The sequence below is a fragment of the Coturnix japonica genome, chromosome 15, assembly GCF_001577835.2.
Source record: "Coturnix japonica isolate 7356 chromosome 15, Coturnix japonica 2.1, whole genome shotgun sequence".
Lineage (NCBI taxonomy): Eukaryota > Metazoa > Chordata > Aves > Galliformes > Phasianidae > Coturnix > Coturnix japonica.
In genome coordinates this window covers 2654650-2675616 of record NC_029530.1, presented here as the reverse complement: position 1 = coordinate 2675616, position 20967 = coordinate 2654650, and the positions used below count along the sequence as shown (strand labels likewise).

The following is a 20967-nucleotide window of genomic DNA, read 5'->3' as shown; positions in this document are numbered from 1 at the left end:
TCAGCAAAAAGCTATCAGAGTGGTAATCTGCCATCTTAATTTTAAATATTTGGAAACACTAACAAGTGTAGTTTCAGACTGACTGAAAGGACACTGGTGAATAACCACTACATTGTACACCAAAACTCAGAATCTATTCCAATGTTTCTAGTTATTTACTAACTGATAAGCTGGGGCAGGCAAGCAAGGTCATCATTTCAATTCAGTACAATGAAGATGCACTTTTATAAGGATCCTTTTGAAAACACACAAGTATCTTTACCCAGATAAGTTTACTCTGTTTTTCAGGTTTAATATTTAATCAAGTGACATGGCAATACTGTAAATGAATAAGACACAGCAGTTGTTTGACACATAGGCTGGTATGCAAAAGCACACCAGTCTTATTCAAACACTTACTGGAAATATTCAGAAAGGTCACAATAACATCATGAATATAAAAATAGCCACAAGGTACTTGCTTAGATACATTTATTTGTGCATAGGTTAGAGATATTCTCCACAATATGAACAGAATGAAGAGGTTTAACAAGTTTTGTTTTAAAACAGAGGCAGCTATATAACAAAATAAAATAAAATGGCATGGAGTGGCACATTGTAATTTCTGTTCTTAGTGGGCAAAGTATTGCATTCTCAATTAAAAAAAGAATTAACATGACTGGATTTGGGGCATTATTTTAGATAACCAGCTGTTGAACGGAACTGATCCCCCTCCCCAGCATACTTGGTATAAATAATTAATAGTTTTAAAAATCTAGAAAACCATAGAATAAAAAATATATTACCTAGAATGATTACACCTGCAACCAATCTTTCCTTACTGCAACCAATCTGTCCTTACTTCCCCACAACCACTGGAGAGTGTTCTGGATGTCAAAGTAAAAAAGAAGTGTTCATTAACAAAGTTAATTTCTTCAAGCAACTTCTTTATGGCTGGTTTGCAAAAGAGAAGTTTTAAATTTCTTAATGGCTGCCATCTGAACAGCTCCAGCACATTCACAGTATAATTGGACATAGCAGGAACATTCATACATACATCATACATTGTAAACTTAGCTGAATTTTACAAAGTAAAAAATGACAGAATTCCATTTTAGTGAATAACTGATCTCAGACACAAGGATTCTAATCTGAGTTATTGCAAATGATATTATAGTTTAATATTTGGAAACATTGACAAGCACTGCTTTAGACTGTTTAAAAAGACACACGTTGTAATTTCCTCTATTTCTCTTACAATGTAAATGTATCTACATATCTACATGGATATCCTAAGCAATGAGAAATCAAAAATTCAAGTTACAAATATTTTATACACAAAATACAAAAATAACCTTTAACATTAAATGCAGTTATTTGGTTACACATGAAGTCTCTCAAGCTTTCAGGTCTTGCAAGCTAGTATTACCACACAGATACATATATACTAAAACACTTCATATATGTTATATAATACACACATTTTGTAACAAATCAGTGTCTTAGTTTATGTTACGTTTTTAAGTTTTCTGAGTGTTTATTCTTCCTGTGTGCTCTATTCACACCACAACGTTAGCAAGCTTCCGAAAATCAAATCTTGACTTGCTTTATTGAAGCAAGTATGATTTCTTTCATTCCTGCAAGCCAATAAGGCTGAACTGATCCATGGCTTATTTTGTACAAAGACTATTTGTAAAATTACCTGCTGAAGTTTAAATTGTGTGCTTTATTTCTGTATCACTTCTACCAGAAAACATTTTCTAAGATAAAGACAAGGAAATATTTGAAGCAATCAGCCATGAAGTCATATAGAAATAAACTTAAGTTTAAAAAAAAAATAGTTGCTTTTCAAAGTGTGATGTAGGAGGCAGACCAGTAAATATCTAAGTGGTCTTTGCAGGATAAAACATTTTCTCACTTGCTGGAAATATCTTTTAAGTATTCAGCTTTGACAGGTTAAGGTGAATAAATATATTTAAAGGCACAGCTACACTTAAATAAAATGTACTAACTTAGAAGCAGCACTGGCAAGGTTATAAAATTGTGATTAGAATTATAGTAGCAGTAGGAATAAAAAAAAATTCAAACAGTCAAAACTCAAGTATTTTAACTCCCTATTTGAACTGTTTGTAACACTGACATACAAAAGCATCCAAGTTGCTTTAGTTCAAAACAATTAAAAGCAAGTTTCAGACTCACTGTAAATGTATAGTTTATGATGAAAAATATACATAACCTGGTACATTTCCAATCTTCATTAGCAAGTAAACATTAGGAGTGACTTTGTCTTCATTTTAGCCATTAATGACAGGCTAACATCACGTATCTGTGTAAGGCATCTGCTATCAAAAAAAGGTTTGGTTTTACTGAAGATAACTTTTGGAGCTTCTGGAAGTTCGTGGCTTTTCGAATATGCTTGCTATGATAGTGTTGTTCCTAGGATAATTGCAAGTATCAGAAGTAGTACAGTTACACATATAATTATGAATATCAATTTCTGGAAAAAAAAAGAAGAAAAGTTTAGATTGAAGCATCCAGTCAGATATGGAACTACTTACATATGTGCATACCCGCAGCAAATTAATAACTCTGGTATCTATTTTAAATGCTCGGATTTTCTTTTGGAATAAATTTCACTGCCCTGATTTCCCGTTGTTAGTCACTCTTTTCTAACACACAGCCACAATTAGCAGCTAAGGTGTATAACGAATCTGTATTTTTATTTTGAGAATAATTATTACCCATATGCAACTTCTGTATATACCATTACATACAAAAACCACCACAACAACAAACATCTACTTATCAAAGTCAAGTCAAATATACTAACAATGCCTACAGCTGCCCTCCTTGGATAAATATTTATAGCCTGCTTCAAACCTTTGCAATTGCACTTGGGGCAATTGAACAAAAGATCACTAAGAACACTGCATAGTTAACAGCTCAGAAGAGCTGCACAACAATTCAAAAGTTCTATGAATATGCTTAGAGGTCTGACGTTAGGTCACGTAGTTCTATCAGCAACATTACAGTAAGGCCTGTTATCTGCACATAAGCCAAAGGTGAGAAGAAACTCCAAGCTAGTGCCAAAACTAAAAATACTTGGATACCAAAATGGTGTTAGTACGGACAGCAGAATTCCTGATAAGCCGTCTGAAATGACATACTCCCTCATGGTACTGCATAAATATTTTGAAGACCCCAGAGAAAGTTAAGTTTCTACTGGACAGTTAATTACTGTTATCTCCATAGGCTGGCTAGATGTTATTGTGACAAGAAGTAGATTAGTATAGCAAAAGCATGAAGACTGAAGGAATTCTCACAGTTACGTCTTCAAATTCAGGTTTGAATCTTTGCAGACTTTCTTATGAATACATTGTCATCTGGTTTCATTTAGCCTACTATTAATACAAGAGCTTCCTTTTAGGACGTTCTGCAACATGAAATAGCTTTATGGCTGCAGACACCTACTTCAATGCAAGCTCTGTTTAAAACCAGAGAAAAATAGTATCTGACAAAGTTCCAAGTGTAATTAGTCAAATATATCTTAGCGTAGCCTACTTGTCGACATGATCTTGAAATATATCAGAAATTCAAAGGACTGACACAACAATTTGTAGGGTTTTTTCCCCCTCATTTCATTTTGTATTTACAGACCTTCAGGATTATGACTGCAATCTGTAAATTTAGCAATTCACCACTAGGTGTCAGTTTTCAACATCTACATGCATTGAACATTTATAGCACGCAGAGAGTGAGAGTCACAAATTAACCTCAAGTTTGCCCCCCTGTCCAGCAGTAACTGAAAACACATTAAGAGTTAGCACACCAAAGAAGTTATCAGAGCAAAACAAGAGCAAAATTAGTTGATTAGTTACTTACTGCCACACTGGCAGGAAGTCATGCATGCTGAAGTTATCCAAGTATCACCGAATACCAACAGACAAACCAATAATCAGACCAATTATGGCAATCAACACCAATGACACAATGATAATAATCCACAATTTCTGTCAAAAACAAGGTATTATTTTAATATCAAGCACATTAAAACTTGTATTTATTTTCTGTTTTTAACAGTCAGTTCTCAGATCCCCATTCATTTTTTAAAGATTGCAACATTCTTGAATTGAATGTTTTTCTGTTACTGTGATTAACATCGATGTAGTGATCAAAAAAGAAAAAAAACACAGCTCACAAGTATGTAATTGAGTTCTTCTGGCATTTAACTACATTTAATATAACAGGCATAAGAATAAAAGGAAGCTCCTTTCTCTGCTAGCAATACCTAGTTCTAGTATTAAAGCTATCATACAAATTCAACATACTGGTTTTGGTTCGTGAAATCCTTTGGTGAGTCTTCCTCTGCCACTTACTGATTTATATAACAAACCCTCTAACCCACTGTGTTCTATCAAATTTTAAATACCAAATTTTCAAATATAAAAGTAAAGCACATCTATTAATTCTACCTGATCAAGACAAAAAGGTTCAACTAAAATAGAAGGCTGCTTAACAGCGCACAATGTTAGCTTGCAGACTAGGACAGTTACAAGATGACCACATACCCTTCGTGCTTTACTTTGATATTTAACCGCCTTCTTTGTCTCTTCTTTAGCATGTTCCACATAATCTGTTGCATTCATTACGTTCTTTTCTATGTTGTTGATCATTTCACCCTTAAATGTTGAACAAAAAAGTTTATTATTTTCATCCAGGGATTCCTATTCCATGAATCTGAGAAAAAAGGCTAAAGGATCACATTATTTTAATCAAAATATTTTACATTAGTGGCAGACATTTTTTGTGTTTTGATATGCAATGAAAAAAGGGGATGAGAAGCAAGGGCTCAAAGATCTAAGCAAAGAAGTGACATTCATGGGCAAGGGAGGCGTATTTCTGTTTTGAAGGAACAGACCATCGACTGGTAAAACATACCTCACATTCAAAGGTATGTTTTCAGATGTTCAGTCTAAAACTGACATACTAAAAGCTCACACACCCCTGATGCACTTTGAAGTGGGGAGAGACTGAATATTTTGATACAAAGTCTAATGGTTATCTAAAGGAAAAAAAAAAGCAACCCCACACATATAGCAATAACTTCAGGAAGTGAAATACCAAGTTGGGTGCTTATAATGTCAGTACATAAATTCAAATTAATGATGATGATTGAAATCTGGAAATGAAATGGAGGACTGGTGATAAATAACAGTAAATCTATTACCTGCATTTCTGTCCATCAGAAGAAAAAATCAGCAGCAGTAAACAGCAAAGCATTAAAGAATGATGCACAAGTAATTTATTTTTTGTTGTTTACTTCTAGTTCATTAGGAAACTACTACCAGTTTTCCCTGCTTATATATTTAATATTAAAGTGATGTAGGACTTTAAAACAAAAGTCAATTTAGAAAAAAATCTGTTTCAGGAAAGTTCCTCTCCTGAACATTATTTCTCTCACTTTCCAGCAAAAATAAAAACCTTTAAGAATGGAAGTTAGAAATCTTTCAGTTAGCTAATATGCGCACAAAGACACAAGTGCAAAAATTCTTGCTACATTTAACAAGTCACGATATCAGTGAGAATCCTAGAGTTCCATGACAATAACCAGTACTCCAGGACAGAGCTGTTCTCAAACACACATAAAAGGTTCCAGCATGTATTGAAATACAAGTGTGTAGAAGAAAGTATACTGAAGACACTAACTGCAAAGACAATCTACGTTTAGTTATCCAAAGCACACACTATCAGTACATCTCAACTGCACATTTGTTTAAAACATAACACAAATTTTAGCAATTAAATTCCATAAATTCTAACTGTGGACAAAAAACACTAATGGATCTGTACTACTTCCAAATATTTCTAAAGACAAAGACCAAAAAAACCCCATCTCACTTTAGTAAATGTATTTTAATTGGTTCAGTTACCTGAGTCTCAACAAACATAGCCATGTCCATGAACATTTCATGTAGTTCCCGTATACTGGTCTCCAGTTTCATAATATCCTTGTGCCGTGACTCAATCTCATTCAGAGCTTGCCTAGTTATTTGGGAGTCTGATATAATCTTTGGTAGAACAAAAGATATGGACATAAGTACTTAAGCACTGACACACACTTCTAAGTAGCAGAACAATCAGAAGATAACAGATGTGACAGAAATACATACGTCAGAAGTGAAAATTGAAGGATTACCGCTCTCTAACATTTCTTCCAGTTCCTCATCAGTGGTGGTCTTTCCAGCTAGAATAAACATAACAGTCCTTCATATAACATCACATATGAATGAATAAAAACTTGTGGAAGGATAATTAAGTGAAAATTCTTGTATTGCAGTTTTTCAAGATAAAAAAAGCAATACTTAGCCACTACTGGGTATGAGGGCTGATCCAAAAGTAATGCTTTGTGTTTATTATATTGTCCCATGATGTCAGAGACAGATGTCAGTGGGATGGCAGGAGAGGCTGAACCTTTCTGCCAATACTCCTTTACACCTTGTTACCACGCAACAAATGGCAGCAGAGGGACAGACTGAAGAAAAGGAATCTGACAGGGAAATGCATATGGATCAAAGGTGTGTCAGTGAATTCATCCATGCAGAAAGAACTGCACACACTGACATTCATGGATGCTTACTGAACAGAGAGGCAGTGGATGGTGAGTTTTAGCAGTGGCAATGGTAGGTTATCTCCACTAGAGCAGATATTTAAATTCAGGTTCCTGTTCAATGCTGGCCAAAAAAAAAAAGAAAAAAAAGCACAACGAATAGTGGTAACTATGCTGAAAAATAGTGCTTTGCAGCTGAGAATTTGCTCTATCAAACAGCATTGTTGTGCTCTTTGTATCTGTTGTAGTTTCCACAGAAATAAATGAGAGGCATTACTTTATGTAGTGACCTTGCATTTAAACAGAAAATATCAAGAATTAGACAGATAAATGTGCTAGATTCAAAACTAGGGTAAAGAATTCCTGATGTTTTATTTTGTCAAATTGAAGAAATTGGTTGTATGCAAGTCTTATGGAAAAAAAAAAAAAAAAAAAAGGAGAAGCAGATGATAAGTAAAGTCTTACAATTTGATAACTTTTCTGTTTGCATTTTTCATTATATATATATTTGCCTTTACAGGAAATATTCACAAGTCTCACTTTTGCTACAAGGTGTTCTGGATATATTCTGAAATAGATGCCACAGGTCAAAGTTAGGTGCCTTTAGGAATCAACAGTTATCAGTAATGAGATAAGAGGGTGAATCATTCAACAAATGATTACAGTATGTCTAATAGTAGCATTGATTTTACTGCAGCTGAATTAAAAAAAAAAAAGAAAAAAAAAAGAAGAAGACACCAAACCAAAAACCAAACCAGATTCTCATTGACACAAACAGCACAACATACAACAGATGACCTTCTGATTACTTTCTGAATGGCTTTTCATAACAGTCACTACAGAATACATTCATTATCTTGAAAACACAGCTTTTGCATGCAACCTAAATGTTTCCTTTAATAGACTGAAAATTTAGGAAATAATGGATTTTTATTTAATATTCTGTAATAGAAATGCTCCTTTTCCTCTCCCTTTCACATGCTTTAGGAAGCCAAGGTGCATGGTGTTCAGCACCACCTCTAAGCAATAAGAAAAAGGGGAGGCATAACAATAAAATAAAAATGAATATTGTATGTTTAAACAAAGCATATTGAGGTCACTTACTTATCTCTAATTGCCTCTGTATCCGACCTTTGCTGCGTTCTCGAAAAAGAGTTTGGGTCTCGTTGTATTCCGTCATGACCTCCACAAACTTGTGAGCTAACACAGAGTGCTGTTTTTTTCAGGATTTAAAAATGTGCAAAAAAGGTTTATTTTTTTCTTAATAGAGCAAACATGACTGTACAACAATCAAAAGTGGTATTGAAACTTCAGTAAAACAGAACGTGGAGTTCTGAAACAGGAAAGTGAAACTTATTCTCTGATTAAGTAACACCCTTTCATTTTCTTTACATTTGATAGTATCATACCTGAGTTTTTCTTATTCTGAGATCCACTGACGTTCGATTTGCATTTTCACTCTGAGCAAAACTTTGTTCAATAGCTAAGAGCAAATACAAAAGTATTGTGAATCAATAAGGTACATTAAATAGTGTAAATCTGATAATGCCGCTCAAAGTTGTTTCATAAACAATACACATTTTTACTTTTCTCATACACAAGCACCCCATGAGCATGCTCAACCTTTCTTGCATGCACGCTGTCTATATGTGTGTGGTGGTGGTGAGGAGGAGGAAGGGAAACAAAATTCACATATTTTGTGATTTTAAATAACTTTTTCTTTTAAAACAGTATCTACTTCAATACCTTCTGTAGATTCACACTAATATCTACTTGCTCTGGAGACAGCTCAAAAAATCTAACAAAATAGGTTGCTTTTACAATTTAAGTAATAAACACCATATCCAACTGCTCAGAGAATACAAGTATACAGTAGTTGCAATCTAGTAACACTTGAAGAATCAATATACTTTAAAACTTATTTTGAAGATATAAAGGAACACCTATGGGGAAACTCACAATAAAATTACTTTGCCCAAAGAAATTTAAAATAGAGCAGCTGCTACAGAGCAGTTTCTTATGCGAACATTTGTCACAGAGATTGTCTTTTTACAGCTGATCTTCTCCCAAAACAACACTTCAGTCACAAAATAAATTTCTACACAGAGAAATTACTTTGCACTTTCTAGGTTATTTCTGCAAACAAGCTCTTTGCCCTGAGCAGGCAGGCTGTGCTGAGACCTGGTATTTTATCAGCTATGAAGCATGATGAGGAAGGATGAAGTAGAGAATAAGTGATGTAAGCTGCACATCAGCTGGGAAGAATGGGGAAGTTTTTTTTTATTTTCAGATGGTTAAATAACAGGAGAATACACATACTGCAAAAACACACTATCAGGGTTCCAGTACAACGCTGACATCATGGAGTAAGACCTTAAGCAATGAGGAGGAAGCACGACAAGAATGGGAGAGAGAGAGGAAGGTCCTGATGGCGTGTATTAAAATAAATAAATACATAAATAAGAAGCACATGGAATGTATGGAGACAGAAAGACAGAAGCCCTTATCATTGTTCATTGCAATTCTCTCCTCTAGTTCCAACAGTAATTAAGTATGTTGAGTTATGAAACTCAAAACCATGTAAGACCCAAATCTGTATCAACACTCATGCAAACAGTTGAGATGTTATATTCAGGGCTCAATGACTAAAACAGTTCACTATGTTCTGAAGTTTTTCTTAAGATCTGGGGACCGGCTGGCAAGAGTTGGACAATATAATGTACAGATACATAATAGAGTTAAAGGTTATAAATACAGCTGTGAGGCATTAAGTCTGTAACTCTGCTACTGCTGGCATCCTGAATATATTACAAGTGATGACAGTTTTACTTCCCCCCACAGCTCACCTTTTAACCTAGCTCGGATTTTATTAGCAATCTTCTTAATTTCCTCATTTAATTCTTCAAGTTCCTCCTTCGTTCCTTAAAAAAAAAAGTCCAGAACTATTGATGACTGATAACATATCAGAAAGTTTCCTTCTCAAAAGACATGCAAATCATCTTCAGACGCTGCCTATGACTAGCAATGTCATTACAAGCAATGTCATGATTCTACACAGCACAGATACATTACTTTATCTGTGTTTAAAACTGTGCTCTATCAGATGATTTAGCAAAGACTGTTGATGTTAGTATTCAGATGAACACTTCATTAACCAGAGGATCATCAATTCTATGACTTAAAGCAAAAATCACTCGGCAGAATACACACATGTCCATCCACAAATATGGAAGATGTGAAGAAAAAGAATTAAAAACAGAAGTTCAGTTTTCAACAATAACATAAGAATCAGGTCCGCAAAAAACTACCCCACAAGAATATCTCCACATCTTTTCTTCCCAGTTCACAGAACCTGCCTGAAGCAGAGGCATGCCTTGGACTAGGACGTGTTGAGAACAACAGCTGAGTTCCACTCAAACACATTTGATTTTAAACTATCTTCAATTTCAGCTATCTGATCACACATCCTTGAAATCTAGAAGAAGTGATACTCACTCCCTTCAGGATTTGGGGCTGACAAGATGATGCTGTGCTGTTTTTTCACTTCTTCCACATTTTGTGCTATTTTTGCTATGTTATTTCGAATTTCCTCAACCTAGAAGAAGAGAAATGCATCAATGAAAGCATTAAAATGTTCGTGTCAGGTTGTTGGGTCTTCATAATACATCTCTGATATTAAAAATCCTGGAAGTATTCATTCACAACAGCAGTAAATATCTGAGAAAATTCAGACTGCAATCATCCCTTGTGGACACTTAAACAGCTTTGCATTCAAAACAATAAAATCCACTTTCATACTTTTATGTGCCATGGAAAAGAATACAGGAAAACACTGAGGAGGGGGCTGCGTGGCACACAGGAAATCACAGTCTACAAGCTCTCACTATTTATTAACACAGAACCTTGCAGAAATAACAGAAATTAAGAAACAAAGAAAAATTTAAGTCGTGTAGCAAAAAGTAAAACTTTACCTGTTGGAAAAAATCATCCATAAAATGGTCTTTTTCAACAACAACGGTCTCTCCATCTTCATTTCCTTTACACTGTAAAAGGTAAAAAAAATCTGTGAAAACTCAGGATACAATTTTGACACCACCAAGGTTTCTTCCCTATTCTTCTGCATATACATCCTCGTCAGCAGCCTGATAAGTTATGAGCTGTTCCCCTTCTGAGGACTGCGATCTAAAAACAAATAAGCAGAGGTCAAAGAAAGTCACCTGACTACTATGAAACTGGGAAGCTAAAGCACATCCTCCTCTGTAAACAGCTCTAAGACAGAACCGGTCTGTGAGCTCTTACAGTTTTCATTCCATCGTAAAAAGTATTAAAATATTATTTTGCAAATAAAGATATAAATTCTCTCACTGGGTAAAGATATTCCCACAGCGGGTCCCACATGAACCAACAAATCACATCCAGTTTCACCAGTATGGAGACAGTGAATGAAATCCTCACACAGAACCATTAAGAGGGGTATTGATGACCTTCTGACATGTGATGTAACGATCCACACACTGTAAGCTAGAACAAAGAGCTATCAACAAGTATTTACTAGTTTCACCCTTGGGTGCTTTCAGAGCTGCCATTCCACATCAATTTAGAGATAATTATGCTACAATAAACACGCATGCATTACATAATGGACAAAGCCTTGGAACAGGAGCCTGCCAAGCAGCAGCTCCCAGTGACGGCTCTCGCAGTTTTCCAGTGCGTTCCCTGAGTGGCACTTCCCTAAACCATGAGTCAGCTCAGCACAACAAGTGGACCTTGATATAAATAGATTCAGATTTGGTCAAGGGAAGAGAGCCATGCATGACAGAAGTAAGGAGTTCCAGCTTCACATTCTCTAGCTCCTTCTGTAGAGCACAGGCTGCTTGAACTGTGCTGAATCCAAATTAGAGCAAAATTATTGTACCATAGACAATGGATTATCACCTCACAAAAACTAATTACAAGATAGGTAATAGTAAAAGACTCTCACATTCAACTAGTATCAGCTAAGAAAAAGCTAACATCTGAGCCAATCTTAATCAACCAGAAGATATAAAATCTCTCTCCTAAGTCCTATCTGTACAAGTGCAGCTGTAATGAAGCCAAGCTGCACCATCATGCAGCCTGCAGTCTGTCCCACAGGTACTTCACCTTCACGTTTGGTTGCAGTGACATGAATGACAGATAAATTGGCTCTCTACAATTTGTTGAAAGATTTATGTACTGTCTACTTTGAACGTCAGCACTTGAAAGAGGCCTGATGACTTGTCAACCTCTGTTCTTTATGTTCTTAAATCATCACGTACCTAAGACATAGCTTATTCACTAACTCTTCAGCTGAAGTGACACGTTCTTCTGACAAGCACACAGCCTATCCAAGATGAAATTCAGCACAAACATGCTCCATCTCCTAGGCCTTATCTCTGTAGAATAAGTACTATTACTAGAAGAACTGAGAGAAGAAAAAGGCTCATGTTAATGCCCACAGCAAGCGAATGGTCTGTCTGCAGCTCTAGGCTTTACCTTGGGATTGAGAATCTGGGCCATACACCTCTAATGCCAACCTCAATAACCTCAATAGAACAACTGAACAGAGTTTTGGTTTAGAACAACTTTTACTTGCCCCTGAACTCGATTCACATTTTTTCTCAGTCCAGATCATGAGCTGTCTGCTTGTGTCAGGCTGCAAAGAGAACTGACCATCACCACCCCAATGAGTCAGAGCCAACCTGCTGCCAGAGCGGAGCATCACCAGCTCCTGAAGCACAGCACCACCACACCCCATCTTACCCCTGCTCTGAAACACAGCAGGTGCCCACCTGCTGTCCATGCACAACTTAGAACATCCTTAAAAATCACACAGGGAACACACAGGCTAAATAAATTGTGCTGCCTGAAGTTATTTGGGATAGAAAAAACACATTAGAGGGACTGCAAATACCAGATTCGCAGCTGTCCCTGCGCACCACAGCTTTACACACACACTCCCATGTTATTCATAGAACTGAATGGCGTATAAGGAAGCACTTTTCAGGACACTGTAAATCTTTATGGTTGCCTGTCCCAAGTAACTCATTACCTTTGTTAAACAAGTAACCTTTAACTCGTAAAAAACACTACTTAAAGCAATTTTAAGTTGTTTGGTTTATATGGTCTGGACAAAAAGGAGACTCTGAGTTATCTCCTTGCTCCCTATAATTGACCTGCAATAGTTTCTTCAGACCACATCAGTGTTTCAAGAGATTCTTTCAGAGCATCAAGATCGCTGCTTTTCTGACAGCCAAGGAGATGTACCAGACAGCTGGCAGGTCCAGCACCACATTAGCACCTAAAGAAGGCTTAATTTTCCCTAGTTGGAAAGCAGAGGACCTGCAGGCAATAGTAACTGCATACCTGTAACAGTTTCTTTCTCCAGCAAGTACTTTAACAGTGTTTAAGCACCAAACACAGTGTATCAATGAGAACATCAAAAAGCTACAATGTTATACCTTGACAAACCAGGAGCACTAGGACAGTGGTTAGGGCCTGGAACAGGCTGCCCAGGGAGGTTGTGGATGCCCCGTCCTTGGAGGTGTTCAAGGCCAGGTTGGACGGGGCCATGGGCAACCTGATCTATGGGGTCTCTATGGGGATCTATGGGGTCTCTATGGGGATCTATGGGGTCTCTATGGGGGTCTATGGGGTCTCTATGGGGATCTATGGGGTCTCCTGGGCAACCTGATGTAGTAAATGTGTATGTTTGGTGGCCCTGCCAGGCAGAGGGGTTGGAACTACATGATCCTTGAGGTCCCTTCCAACCCGGCTCATTCTGTGAGCACTGACAAGTAACATTTTTCCCTCTTGGTATAGAGGACTCACAGAAGCCATGACTATTTCTAACAGCACACAAACTCCAGTTTCTATTTCCTCCGAAACGAATAGCACACAACCAAAAAAGGAGACTACATGCAACATACACCATTGCTATTTATTCCCAGATTAGGAAAATTAAAAAAAAAAACCATGCGGGAAATCTTCCATTTCAACCATACCACATCCTATGGATGAGAAGCATCAGCTCAGCTCCTTTTCTTTCTCAGAACACCGTTTCCAGAAAGCGAATGAAGGGGAAGGAAGGGAACGGATAAACACGCCACTCCTGTGGTGGTGCCGCCTCAGCTGCCCGGGCCTCGCGCCCCTCCCCGACCGTTACAACCATAGCGGCCCCACAGCTCTCACCTCAGCCAGGTCAGCCAGCCGGTCCTTCATCCCCTCAGCTCCTCAGCTCCGCTCGTTCCTCACACAGCCCCGTTCCAACGACCGCCGTATCCGCCGCCGCCCCGCTCAGGCCGGGCCCAGCGCTCGGCCCCCCCCCCCACACACACACGACGTCACGACGAACCGGAGCCCGCACCGCAGTGCGCATGCGCCAACCGAGCCCCGGGGTGACACCGGGAAGCGCGCCTTGGATCTGCTGACGTCACCATGCTGGGCGGGAAGGGAGCTGCGCATGCGCGGGGCTGCGGCGGGAGGAGAATGGGCGGGAAAGGGCGCGGGAGCGCGGGGAGTCCAATAGAGACATGGGGTGGTACCGGTGTGGTTCAGATGTGGTCCCAGTGTGGATCAGGTTGCCCAGGAGACCCCATAGAGACCCCATAGAGACCCCATAGATCCCCATAGACCCCATAGAGACCCCATAGACCCCATAGAGACCCATAGAGACCCCATAGACCCTATAGAGACCCCATAGAGACCCCATAGATCAGGTTGCCCATGGCCCCGTCCAACCTGGCCTTGAACATCTCCAAGGACGGGGCATCCACAACCTCCCTGGGCAGCCTGTTCCAGGGCCTGACCTACCTTTAGTACCATCCCTTGTGGTCTATGAGATAAGCAAACTACAGCACAGTGCCGTGCCTCCTCTGCGTTTTCTTTCTGTATTTCCACTAAATGCATCTTTGCTCTTTGGAAGAGCTTATCAACAACTTTTTTTTCCACTATAACCTGAATGTGAGCGCTTAGGGAAGCGCTATGATGCAGCGTGGAGCCACATAGGGCTATGTCCTATATCTCTATGTCCTTTAGCAGGAGCATTGTGCCCCACTAAAGAGACATAGACACGAGGTGCCGGATCAGAACCAACACAGACACGGGCAGAACCGAACCGGGCCCAGCCCAAGTCCCAGCTCCGCCCGCTCACGTGACCCCAGCCCCTCCCCCTCCCCGCTGCCGCGCGGCGTCGCTGTCCGGGTATTTGAACCGCGCTTCCGCCATCTTCCCAGCGCCCAGTCACGGCACGGAGCGACGCGGTTAGAAGCCCCGGGAGAGGTAATAGGGATGGGATGGGGTTGGGATGGGGTTCTGTTCCCTTTAGGGCCGGGTTATGGGGATGTGAGGCTGCTGTGAGGTGGGTGGACGGTGTTATAACCGCCGGGTTGGGTTGTGTTGAGGCCGGGCCCGCGTGAGCGCCGTGCCTGCGTGGCGGCCTGTCCTTGTGGCCCTTATTGGAGCCGTGTGGGGTGAGAGCGGAGCCCGGCTCATCGCTGAGGTAACAGCGGGCGGTGTGTGGGATGGGAATCATGGCAGCGGGGCCTCCAACGGTCCGGGCGGCTGTTGGGGGGGGGGGGGAGGGGAGGCGGCGCTGCTCAGTCATGGTGGGATGGGGATGGGGGCTGCGACCGGCCCGCACCACCCGATGAGGTGTTTGGAACGGGATGTGCTGCTGTGTTTCATATATAAAGGCCGGAGCCGCCTTTTTAATAGTCAGGCCGCGGCTCGGCCCCGTTTATCGTAGCGTGGAAGCCCCAGGGGCGCGGTGGTGGCGGCGGCGGCTCTTCCGTTACGGGCCCCGGGGGTGGGCGGGGAGCTGCCGCCGCCATTACCGCGCGCTGCCGCCTCGTATGGGGCGGTGATGGCGAACCGGGACCAGGGCCGGGTGGGGAGCATCGGCCCGGGCCGAACTTGGGGCCTTTGCAGCGGCTGCCGATGGTTGAAACGCGGAGCACGCGGCCCGGGAGGCGGTTTGGAAGCCGAGAAGCTCGGCCGGCCCCTTCCGGCGGGGCCTTGAAGCAGCTCGGCTCATTGAGCTCACACATGCTTCCATTTCCCCCTGCAGACCCAGCATGGCCGCCCAAGGAGAGCCCCAAGTGCAGTTTAAGGTAAAGGATCCTTTCTATTTTTCCTCTCCTTCCATAGAAAAGTAGCAAGAAGAACTTCCAAGAAGTGCCGTGGATGGTGGATTTGGTTTTAAAGTGCTGACTTCATCGATGTGTTGAGCTGATCACGTACTGCATTGCCTCACAACAGCATTCTATTGTCCTATCAATCTGGTGCTATTTGCTGCTTTACCAAAAAAATAACTTCACATAAAAACACCACTTAAAACGTGGTGACTTCATGGAGTGATATTCACAGCAACGAACAAAGAGTGCTAAAAGTGACTTAGAGCAACTTGTTTTATGCCACATCAACTACTGGGGTGGAACATAATGGAGCAGAGCTGTTACCTTAACAGCCAGAAGTCTTATGGCTGCTGCATTGATTGATGCTTGTTTTTTTTACACTGTTCATCTAATATATCCCAATTGTTAGTAACACAGGTTTTCTTTTTTTCCAATTGCAAGATTACAGTTCTTTTCTCCAGCAATTCAGATGCTTGTATTTTATTATAACACATCTTTAGCACAATGTGTTCTAGTTCTCAGTTACAGGGACTAGTTAAGTTTGGACAGGACTTATAGAATGACTCGTTTAACAAATTAAAACCCAACATAGAAAGTTACTTCATTGGGAATTTTAGTGTTTTCTTCACGGTATTTTGTAAGACAAACTATGTCGCTCTGACCTTCTTTACTTAAATGTATTAACAGCTTGTCCTGGTCGGTGATGGTGGCACCGGTAAAACAACATTTGTAAAACGTCATTTGACTGGTGAATTTGAGAAGAAATATGTAGGTATGTCTGAAGAAATACTCAAGATCTTGTGTGTTACTATCGAAAGTATAATTGACAACTTGCTGACTGTTCTTTCCTATTACTGTAGCAACATTGGGTGTTGAAGTTCATCCTCTGGTATTCCATACTAATAGAGGCCCTATTAAATTTAATGTATGGGACACAGCTGGCCAGGAGAAATTTGGTGGTCTGCGAGATGGCTATTACATCCAAGGTAAGATGTGCTCATATGTAGTTATGTCCTGTGTTCTGTTCAGTTTGGCCACTCTGAGAGCTTTTAACATGGCTTACACTGGTGAGCTCCCTTATGAGTGTTGGAACTTTGTATAAATATAGTCAGATCTGTTTCCGTACTAAAACTTAGTTTCAGTCTGTGAAACCCATTGCTGTGGGCTTTGATTTTACTGAAGAGTAACTGTGCACCTTCAGTGATAGTACTCATGAAATTAAGTGGTTAAGAGGTAAGTATGCGTAAGTGAGTAAAAATTACCTGTATTGGTATCCTGTGCTGCTGCAAAGACTTGGAAGAAACATACTATAAAACATAAAATAGTATAAAGAAGTTCTACATGTCCTTGGCTGAGGCTAATGGCCTTTCTAAAGGTGTAGTAATAGAGCTTGACCTTGAAGATAAGGGACTGTTCTGTGAGTACTTCAGTCACCCATGTACCTTTTAACATTCTGCAAGACAGGTTTAGAGCCTGACTTTTCCTTTAGAAGTATCAGAATCAAGTGTTCTTTGGCAAGCTGTTCTGGACAGGGGCATTCTGAGATGTGAACTACAAGCTCTCCACTTATCTGAAAGCCTCAATAGGCTGAGATTAGTTCAGTAGCATTAAGACATTTTTCTCAGGTATTAAGGTGAACTAAAATTCTTTTGTAATCATTGTGTAGTCTGTGCCATGCAACATTAGAATTGTCGCATGATGCTGCATGAATAGAAGCAGCTGGCATTTAGAGTTAAGCACCAAACATATGACAGGGTCATGGGCTGAGTTCTGTGGACTCCTGCACAGTGATTATCTTGCACTTTGATCTGGTAAATGGCATGTTCTCAACTGTGAGACTGAAGAGAAACCTAATGCTGGCACCCCTAATAACTGATTATTGTGGGTACTCTTTCCCACTCCAGTTTATAAGAAAGTGGTTACCTGCCTGATGTAATTGTTTGGTTTTTTTTACAGCTCAATGTGCCATTATAATGTTTGATGTAACATCAAGAGTTACTTACAAGAATGTACCCAACTGGCATAGAGACCTGGTACGGGTATGTGAAAACATCCCTATAGTGTTGTGTGGCAACAAAGTGGATATTAAGGACAGAAAAGTCAAGGCAAAATCCATTGTCTTCCACAGGAAGAAGAATCTTCAGGTATGATGGCGTGAGTTCACAGGATTAGAGATACATTAAGTCTGTTAACTACATTTGAGTGCTATTCAGTCCTTCAGTGTTGGGAATAAGATGAAATTAGACCAAGTCACAGGAAAAAGAGGCACTATTGCATCCTGAAATCACCTTTGAGCAAATCACCTTTAAGCACCTTATGTTTAAGAGTATCAATTTCTGCCTATTGGCCTGAAACTCTGCATTTCTAATGTCTCATATCTCAGGTGCTTCTGAGGGCATTGACAGAAGTCATGCAGTTAAAAAGAATACTAAAGCACACCTGAGCTGATTGTGTGCAAGTTATTATATTGTAGGTATCGGTGGCAGACTCTTATTGAATATTCTATTTTTTTTTTCCTAGTATTATGACATTTCAGCCAAGAGTAACTACAACTTTGAGAAGCCGTTCCTCTGGCTTGCTAGGAAGCTAATCGGAGATCCTAACTTGGAATTTGTTGCCATGCCTGCTCTTGCACCACCTGAAGTTGTTATGGACCCAGCACTGGCAGCACAGTATGAGCAAGACTTACAGGTAAGTGAGGAAGAGTGCTGAAGTCAAATGACTGACAGATAAGTACCTGGATTCCTGGGGCAAGTAACCAAGAACAATTCTCAAACGTTACTTCTCTATTCCAGATTGCTCAAACCACTGCACTGCCAGATGAAGATGATGACCTGTGAGGGATGAAGCTGGAGCCCAGCGTCAGAAGTCTAGTTTTATAGGCAACTGTCCTGTGATGTCAGTGGTGCAGCGTGTTTGCCACTTTATTATCTAGCTGAGCAGAACATGTGCTTAATCTTTGGGATGCTGAAAGAGATGAATGGGCTTCGGAGTGAATGTGGCAGTTCAAAACAAAAACCCCAACAAAACTTCATGATTTTGGACCTGCATATTTAGCTGTTTTTTGGACTGCAATTATTTCCCTTTTGAGTTTCAAATATAAGACTGCTGCAGTCACATCAAAGTGTTATGTGGTAAATCTTGTTTCTGTCATTCCCATTCTTTTTTTTTTTTTTTTGTTTAGATAATAAAGTTGTATTTCAAATATCTCTAAGCAAGTGAATTTTCATGCGTTGTTAGAAAAAGTCTTGAAAAGCCTCTTAACTGAGGCTCGTACTTGTCTGTCTCTGCATCCTTAGTATCTTCTTCCTTTTGTTATGCTCCTCTTACTCAATCAGAGCTAACAGTTAACCTTCCATTGATTTCCTGAAGCATGTAACTAAAGTGCCCAAGGGAAGCTGAACTAACTGCCAGGTAAAACTAAAGCAGTGAACACTTGACTGGTAAGTGGAGCTTGATTGCCCGATAAGCATAAATCAACCCATACCAAGTGGGATGTTTATGTGGTTGGTGGAGCATCTTGAGAGTTAAGTGTGTAGTTCAGCTTCCATCTGCTACCTTTCAATACTCTCAACTTTTAACTGCACTACAACATGCCTTCACAGAGCAGTTTTCTGAAGTAGCCAAGAATAAATGATATTTAGGTCTGTTAAATGACTACAAACTATCTTTGCATGGAGCATCATTCAGTAGAGCTATAGTTGATTAAACTCAGCATCCTAAAACTCACTAACTAGGAAACTTGTAGATGAGCTTAAAGTGCTCTTGGCTAAAGAACAGCATATTAACTAAAACCCCATATAACTCCTAGACTCCTAGACTTGACTGTAACTTCTTAAATTGAAACTAGCTTATTACAACAGCACAAAAGATGAAAGATGTCAACACTTACAGAGAATAATCTTGGTCAATCCTGGTACTATTAATGAACAGAATACCATTTTTCAGTAGTGTTTGAGTATGTGAAGCCTTGGAACTCTTCAGTTTTGTATTTTTGGTTTCTTAATAAAGTGGAGCATTTCATTCCTTCTAACTCGCATGTTTGTATACGTAACTCCTACCTGAGTATCTCTTTAACACTTCATTCAGATGCGTATCAGCAAAAACTGACTATTAAATGTTTGAGAACAATATTCTGTAATTGGTGTAAAGTTCAAGTTCTGTGGGTTTGAGTTACTGAGATTCTGAGCACTTCAGCTCACTGAGACTCACTAAGGGGAAATGAGGAACATCACACCAGCCTTGGGAAAGTAGAAGCTGACATAACATCCCACTGGATCTTCCTGCTGCATCACCACGCTTCAGCTTTGTATTAGAGTTGTGGAGTTTACTAACTCGTGTGTGCCTTGGTTTCTGCTGCTGGCTTCAGCACCTGCTGCTGATTTACTCATCTTTAAGAAAATAGCTACTATGAGATTCCTGAACATTAATACAAAGCCCTCAGAAACAGGCAGTAAACCCATCCTGCAAAGTAAACCTCCAAACTGTTTCAGGAGCTGGATTACATACATTGCAGTATTGGAGTTTCCTTTTTGTATTTAACTGCAGCCTGTGCTGATGTGAATGTGCAACTTCCTCAGCTGCAGTTTGTTAAAACTAAAAGGTTTGCAGCTCCGCAGCCTCTCATTAGCTTGGCCTTAATGAAGATAATATAACTTAGTGAAGTAATACGGAAAATTATTTTATAGAAGCTGTTTATTTATAAATAGTTGTATTACTGCTGAGGTGAGACAAATCCCCTGCAATACCAGCGCTGTTCTGCCTCCCTGACTGCTGTGTGACAGCAGGACCAGACGAGGGGCTCTGATACGTTCCTGCACATCACTTAGGAAATTTTCCCCCTCCGAAGTCTTGTTTTGGACATTAGGATAACTTTCTGTTAGACTCAGTTTTGGCATTCAAGAATAGCATAAAGCCCAAGTTCATTGTTTCCAGTTCTGTAATGAAGCTGGGATGGCAGCGTAAGTTGGATATCTGAAGAAACTGAGGAAACATTTTGCTGTTTCCTGTTTCACGTAACATTTATAATAACTTTAGTGTCTGATCCACTATCTCTGAAATCACGCTTCTAATATTTAAAGAAATCAAGACTTAATAACTTGGAGCTGCACTGACAAAATTAAGAGGCACTGAACTTGATTTATTCTGTTGCCTATTTCTATGTTAACACTGTAATGCTATAATGTGATGGAAAGCACAGAAGTGATAGCAGGGTGGCAAAGCCCTAAG

At 39.8% G+C, this 20967-nt stretch overlaps 2 protein-coding genes across 5 annotated transcripts; one reads left to right on the top strand and one right to left on the bottom strand.

Moving 5' to 3' along the window:
• Window positions 1-454: 454 nt before the first annotated feature.
• STX2 (syntaxin 2) lies at window positions 455-14527 on the bottom strand. Of its 4 annotated transcripts, none has more exons than XM_015878010.1 (11): window positions 14417-14527; window positions 10558-10629; window positions 10082-10181; window positions 9433-9507; window positions 7996-8069; window positions 7691-7799; window positions 6150-6223; window positions 5910-6047; window positions 4548-4658; window positions 3862-3989; window positions 2177-2476 (listed from the first exon to the last, which is right to left on the bottom strand). In XM_015878010.1, exons 1-10 carry the CDS (start codon window positions 14510-14512, stop codon window positions 3906-3908), a joined length of 933 nt encoding a protein of 310 aa, XP_015733496.1. In that variant the 5' UTR covers window positions 14513-14527; the 3' UTR covers window positions 2177-2476; window positions 3862-3905. The 4 variants fall into 4 exon arrangements, with proteins under 4 accessions (XP_015733497.1, XP_015733499.1, XP_015733496.1 ...); XM_015878012.1 differs by lacking the exon at window positions 14417-14527 and adding an exon at window positions 13796-13980; XM_015878011.1 differs by lacking the exon at window positions 3862-3989 and having other exon boundaries at window positions 455-2476.
• Window positions 14528-14753: 226 nt separating this feature from the next.
• On the top strand, window positions 14754-19771 carry RAN (RAN, member RAS oncogene family). Its single transcript, XM_015878014.2, has 7 exons — window positions 14754-14884; window positions 15672-15714; window positions 16426-16510; window positions 16599-16724; window positions 17695-17882; window positions 18259-18429; window positions 18534-19771. The coding sequence occupies exons 2-7, from the start codon at window positions 15679-15681 to the stop codon at window positions 18576-18578; spliced, it is 651 nt and encodes a 216-aa protein (XP_015733500.1). The 5' UTR covers window positions 14754-14884; window positions 15672-15678; the 3' UTR covers window positions 18579-19771.
• The last annotated feature ends 1196 nt before the right edge of the window (window positions 19772-20967 follow it).

Bases quoted from the DNA above. Each gene is read 5' to 3' on its own strand.
- STX2 (XM_015878010.1), bottom strand. From the start codon at position 14,512: ATGCATTTAGTGGAAATACAGAAAGAAAACGCAGAGGAGGCACGGCAC. The intron at 4,659-5,909 runs GTAACTGAACCA...TCAACATTTAAG, and splicing joins CTATGTTTGTTGAGACTCAG to GGTGAAATGATCAACAACAT. The intron at 3,990-4,547 runs GTATGTGGTCAT...TGTTTTTGACAG, and splicing joins ATCAAAGTAAAGCACGAAGG to AAATTGTGGATTATTATCAT.
- RAN (XM_015878014.2), top strand. From the start codon at position 15,679: ATGGCCGCCCAAGGAGAGCCCCAAGTGCAGTTTAAG. The intron at 16,725-17,694 runs GTAAGATGTGCT...TTTTTTTTACAG, and splicing joins AGATGGCTATTACATCCAAG to CTCAATGTGCCATTATAATG. The intron at 17,883-18,258 runs GTATGATGGCGT...TTTTTTTCCTAG, and splicing joins ACAGGAAGAAGAATCTTCAG to TATTATGACATTTCAGCCAA.